Here is a 6,325-nt window from a genome sequence, read left to right on the forward strand (position 1 = left end):
TGTACATTGCTAAAATGATGAGGTAGTAACATGGGTCCTATGTCTAGTTTCAACTAAAGATGCTATCAGAGACATGTCCTTGAGGAATCAATGTTAGCTAATGGATGTCTTACATGGACGGTAAATGCTACAAGTGAACTTTGTGATGCATGGTCCGGAGTTTCTTGTAATGGCTTTTCCGTGCACAAGAAATATTAACAATCAAGGAATGACTGAGATTACATGTATCACTAAACCCCATTAATTTTAAGCCAAACTTTTTGCTAAGGAAGTGTAATCTAGCCTTATCATCACCACTCGCCAATTTTACTTGGCGTGCTGCCTCTCTAGATACACAGGCATACAGATGGAATTCTTGACCCTGAAGTTCTGACAATTGACAATGTCCATTCAGTTTTTCATTCGAACTGTGTTTCCTTGAGTCTTCACATTTAAAATTTCCAAATGTGATTCTCATAAGCCCCATCGTGTTCAGATCATCCATGGTAGAAGGATCAAAAATGAATGAGTATATTCCAAACTCTAAATCAGGACTCCTAAATAAGTCTACAAGAATATCACTGCACAATCTTAGATTCTTGTGCAAGAACTTCTTGGAAATAGATTTGTTCACAAACTGTTCCCTCCAAGTTTGGAGTATGCATGAAGCTTCCCTTAATCCACTCAAGAAGGCGCCATGCATAGTTGCAGGATATTCTCTATTTGTAGCTTCCCCAGCAAAAAAGAGTCGCCCCTTAACATTTTCTGCAAGGACATTGTAGTCATTACCTGATGACCCAACTCTGACATGGGAGTAAGAACCACGAGAAAGGGGGTCATTGCCCCATCTTGTACAGATTGTTTGGATTGGATCAGGCACGGAAACCCCTCTTGGACCATAAATACCTGCATTTCATGAAGTTACTAAGGACTCTTATTTATCAAATCATAGAAATCAAGGAAAATGCATTTTCATGCCTAGGTTCCTGAAAAGCCTGTAAAAATAGGATGCTGATATGGAAATCAGCCATAGTATTTGTTGATCATAGTATTTACCAAAAGTTCAGCATGCATTCAAAAAGTAGCACAGCATTCCAAATCACTCGTTTTACCAAAATATGGCATTGATATAGACTAGTTTTGCACATCATGGTGTTATATGAACAAAAGCTCAAGCAAATTGGAGTTATTCAACTGCAGGAAAAGGAGGCTACAGAAATAATACCTCTAAGAATGCTGAGAACATGGTGAAGTGAAGTTAGAGGATTGCTTTGTTCAAAGTTCAAGGAAGCTTCTCCTGCAATCAATGCAATAAGCACCGCACCACCAGAAACAGTATGGTAACCATAGAAAAGAAAGAATTCACCACGTTTAGTTTGTTCCTTTCTGAGACATCCAAATGTGTCGACCTCCTCCCCCCAAAATACATAAGGAAATATCATTGCAAGCTTATTTAACAACCCGAATCCCAGCCTATCAATTGCCTGTAACTTCTGAGGAGGCAATTCTGGATCAAACTTTATAGTCCCACTCTTCAAGACCCCAAGAGGCACAGTGCAAAGAACCATATCAGCCTGGAAAATTTGTCCACCAACAACCACAACTTCCACACCCCCTTCTCCATAAGCAATCCGTGTTACTGTCTTCTTGTACAATATCGGCACATCCTCACATAGCGCATGGATCAATCTCCAGTTACCTCCCGCAAGAAAGCAATGATCACCACCCATCTCATAGGGGTCATCCTGGTCCCAGTGGGCAAGAGACAAATCTGAGAGGCTTCCAGCATTGGCGTACTCTAAATTTGCAAGATGCCAATCAAGAAGCTCTCGTTCCTCGATCTTCCTGGCGACACCATACAACTTCTGTAGGCGCTCAATAGCCGAACCTAGTGAAATGTCATTAGCGGACTCTCCTAAAACCTCCCTCAATCGAGCAGCATTTTCAAGAAGTTTGTTGAATACAAAATCCACTTCAGCGTCCATTCTCTGATCCACGGCTGTGCCATCTGGCCAGAAAAGGGGACATGAATCCCTGATCTTGTGGAGACGTATACCAAGCTGCCTGGACAAGACTCCAAGGGGATTGGCGTGAATGCCAGTGATGACGCTGCCTCCAAGATCTACAGATGCGAAGTTATGGTTCTTACCCATCTTCGTGGTGAATACTCTACCGCCGGGACGATCCCGACCTTCCAAAATTAGGACTTTGAAGCCAAAACTAAGAAGCTGCCTCGCGGCCGCAAGGCCTGCGAGTCCAGAGCCTATTATGATAACAGATCCCTTGTCCTGCTTATCGGGAAGCTGGGCCCTGATGGCGGGAGGCACGCCAAAATTGATGTAGCCGTGCTCCAATAGGAAGTCGTACGCGCTGGAGATTAAGTGGTCGTACTGCCTGCTGACTGTCTCTCTGATTTCAGCTTTGGAGAGGTAGGAGCGCACGTTGGAGCGCCACTGGGCAAGGATGTGGTTGCGGACCACGATGTAGTCGTTCTGAACGGCCCCGTCGTCGGGCAGGTCGACGACCCCGGCGGAGACCTCAGCGTCGAGGAGCGAATCGATGGGAAAACCCAAGGAGACGGCGATCATGGCCTCAGTCTCTGTCTCGTTCTGGCGCTCGGCGGCGGTCAGGTTGCGCCGGTTCCGACGGCGGGGCCCGCCGATGTGGTCGTGGAGGAGGGAATCCAGAAGGGACTCGTCGTAGTTGGTGCGTTTCACCGCCCTCCGAGACAGTCGACGGCCGCCGGAAAGGGACGGCGGAGGAGGATCCATCGGCGAGGGTCCGAATCGGGCAAGGTGGAAGTTTATCGAGGTTTCGGAAGGAGGGCCGAATGGTCGGGGTGGGTGCGGGTTCCACCGGTCCGCGTAAATTGAAAATGAATGACCCGTAAAAAAAAAAAAAAAGTAAAAAATTAAAAAAAGCACCGCTCCTAAAACAATGCTTCAATTTTTTTTAAAAAAAAAATAAAATAACGGTTCATTTTATTTTTTTATCTTTAAAAAATTTTATTAAAGTAATTTTAGATAAATTTGATGTATTACTTACTATATGCGTATAATATATAACAATTTTATTCTAAATTATTATAATATAAAATAATTTAATTAAAATTATATATCAATTTTAGTCAAAGCTTTTAATATGTAGCAATTATGATCAAAGTTATAATATATGGTAGGATAATTTTAAATTTTAATCAAAACTACTATATTTATACTAGTTTTAATGCAAACTATTATAACAATATTAAAGTGAATTTGATCATGTTAGAGAAATTTTAATTAATTAGATTAATTGTGATCAAAATTATTTTTTTGATATAATAGTAGTTCATGTTTAACAATTTTGATCAAATAAAATAATTTTAATATTATAGAAATTTTACCTAAAATTGCCATAAAGGTGTTATAATAAGAGTGTTTATAAGATTAAAAAAATAAGATGAGATATTATTTTAATATGTTTTAAAACTATGATGCCCTTTTCATGATAATAAAAATAAAAATGTCTATTTATTTTGTGCGTCTAAACCTACTCTCTCAATGATAAATCACAGTCAGTCTCATGGACTCAATCTCTAGGAGTGATCGGTCCGGTCCCACAGAAGTTTCCCACCGACCACCAGGGTAAATCGAGAAGCGCATACGACGGCCAATCCAGATGTCCATCATCCTTTGATTGCGTTCCCCATTTGGAAGAAAATTTCTGCAAATACGTCATAGCTGGAGATCGAACCGCGGGTCCCTAGGTCACAACCCGGATGTCCTACCGTTGCACCATTGCCCCGGGGACAAAACTGTAGTGGGTAAACTTTTTATAGTGACTGGCCCCACCGCCGAAACGGCCCCATATCAGAAAACTCCCTAAGGGATTTTTTGGAGGCACGGTACCACTAGGTTGATAAGAGCATACTGCCGAAACAGCACTTTAGCCGAGCTAAGACTTGAATCGCACAGTATCTCAGTCAACAAATATATGTTGCTAGGAGGATTCGAACTCAAAACCTCAAGCAACAGATGTCTTCATGCTTACCACTTGGGATAAGACACTTCAACAAAACTGTAGTGGGTAAACTTTTTATAGTAACCGGCCCCACCGTCGAAACGACCCCATATCAGAAAACCCCCTAAGGGATTTTTTTGAGGCACGATACCACTAGGTTGATAAGAGCATACTGCCTCAACAGCACCTTAGCCGAGCTAAGACTTGAATCGCACAGTACCTCAGTCAACAAATATATGTTGCTAAGAGGATTCAAACTCGAAACCTTAAACAACAGGTGTCTCCATGCTTACCACTTGGGATAAGACACTTCAACAAACCTACTCTCTCAAGACTATACTCATACTTGTTCATCCAAATAATTGGATTGAAGCATAATTGGCATAAGTTTCATCTAGAAGTTATTCTCTTTTGTAATTCTGTTCCGTCGTAATCAACTTAGCTATACCCCGGAGACCACCTAGAAACTACTCTCACTCTTACTCTTGCTCTTGCTCTTGCACATAACTTCTCTTTTATTTTCGGATTATATTTCTCATACACGTCTCATGCCTTTCAATTCCATGATGAGATTCTCACAAGCTTTACCTCTCTATGAGATTAAATTTCACAAGTTACAAGCGTAAAAGCATATTGAGTTTCTAATTTTAGAATTTTACTTTGTTATAAATTGTTTTAAATTTCACTATTTATGATAATTTATTATAGCTTTTGATTTTTTGAAATTTGTGCGGTCAATGTCATCATTGGATCTCTAGAGCACCATCTAATAATTTTAAACATTGTTAAATTCATCTAAACTTGTAAAATTCCAAAATAAATAACAATTTGTGCTCTCGTCTCTATCACTTTGGATTTATTTGTATTTACACTTTTTTGAGTTTTTTAAATCCATGTTGCAATTTTAACAAAACTACTATTTGGTCTATATTTATCAAATTTCACTAACTAGCACTCCTATGTGCTCTTTGGCATTAATCCTTAATCCAATCATGTAGGCCATCATTTTTTAAGATTAGGTAGTTTAGGATTATCTAATTACTAAAAAAAAATCATCGATTTGTGATGAATTTTATAAAATTATTCATTAAAAAAAAATTTGTGATGAATTTTACAACAAAGATTTTTTCTTCGCAAATATATCATCGTAAAAATTTATGATGAAAAAATAAACATTCATCATAAAATTTACAACAAATAAAATTGTGTTATAAAATTCATCGCAAATCAACGATGAAAGTGATTTTTATCGCAAATCTATGACAAAAGTGATTTTCATCGTTGATTAGCGATGAAAATATTTTCGCCACTAATCTTGTCGGAAAAATAACTTTATTAACTGTATTGATTGAAATAATACACAGGTTATAGCCATATATATAGGCAATATTTCTTAGACCGGGTCACATAGACCGGGTAATATAATACTGGGTCACATAGACCGGGTAATATATATATTAATAATATATATTAATATTCTAACACCCCCCCTCAAACTCAAGGTGGTAAAGTAGAGATCAACTTGAGTTTGCTCAATAACACATAGAAGCGACCCGGCAAGAGAGACTTGGTGAAGATATCTGCAATCTGATGTTCGGTAGACACGGACTGCAATTGCACAGTGCCAGCACCAACATGCTGCCGTACAAAATGGCAATCGATCTCGATGTGCTTAGTGCGCTCATGAAATACATCATTTCGAGAAATTTGAATGGCACTCTGACTATCACAATGAAGATCGGTGGCTGGCGGTTGAGGAATGCCAAGATCAGAGAGAAGTCGTCGAATCCAAAGAAGCTCGGAAGTAGAATCAGCAAGTGCACGATACTCTGACTCAGCGCTGGAACGAGAAACGACAGTCTGTTTCTTGCTTCGCCAGGAAACAAGGGAATCACCCAAGAAGAAACAATAACCAGTGATGGAGCGTCGGTCAGTGGGATCGCCTGCCCAATCAGCATCAGAGTAACCAGTGAGCACCAATGATGAATCAGCAGAGAAGTGAAGACCATGTAGAAGAGTGCCCTTAACATAGCGAAGAATACGTAATACAGCAGAATGATGAGCTGTACAGGGACTAGTCATGAACTGACTAACGATGTGAACTGCATGAGCTATGTCAGGACGAGTGACTGTCAGATATATCAGGGAGCCCACTAACTGGCGATAGAGTGTGGGGTCCTCAAGAGGGGCGCCATCGAGAGGAGTGAGACGACAGTTTGCCTCAAGTGGAGTTGATGCAGTCTTGCTGTCAGTCAGGCCAGCACGGGAGATGAGGTCAGAAGCATATTTTGCCTGGGATAAATAGATACCATCTGCCGTGTCGGAAATCTCAAGACCTAGAAAG

At 40.2% G+C, this 6,325-nt stretch overlaps 1 protein-coding gene across 1 annotated transcript; it reads right to left on the minus strand.

The window, feature by feature from the left end:
• LOC141844378 (lysine-specific histone demethylase 1 homolog 2) lies at window positions 1-2,798 on the minus strand. The gene is made up of 2 exons (XM_074732435.1): window positions 1,205-2,798; window positions 1-885 (listed from the first exon to the last, which is right to left on the minus strand). The coding sequence occupies exons 1-2, from the start codon at window positions 2,748-2,750 to the stop codon at window positions 128-130; spliced, it is 2,304 nt and encodes a 767-aa protein (XP_074588536.1). The 5' UTR covers window positions 2,751-2,798; the 3' UTR covers window positions 1-127.
• Window positions 2,799-6,325: the final 3,527 nt, after the last annotated feature.

This window comes from Curcuma longa, chromosome 13, assembly GCF_044706935.1.
Source record: "Curcuma longa cultivar G26 ecotype Majalengka, Jawa Barat chromosome 13, ITB_CL_G26_1.1, whole genome shotgun sequence".
In the NCBI taxonomy this organism is placed as follows: domain Eukaryota; kingdom Viridiplantae; phylum Streptophyta; class Magnoliopsida; order Zingiberales; family Zingiberaceae; genus Curcuma; species Curcuma longa.

Coding starts and splice junctions, on each gene's coding strand:
- LOC141844378 (XM_074732435.1), bottom strand. CDS start 2,750: ATGGATCCTCCTCCGCCGTCCCTTTCCGGCGGCCGTCGACTGTCTCGG. Junction 886..1,204: donor TGTTCTCAGCATTCTTAGAG/GTATTATTTCTG, acceptor CATGAAATGCAG/GTATTTATGGTCCAAGAGGG.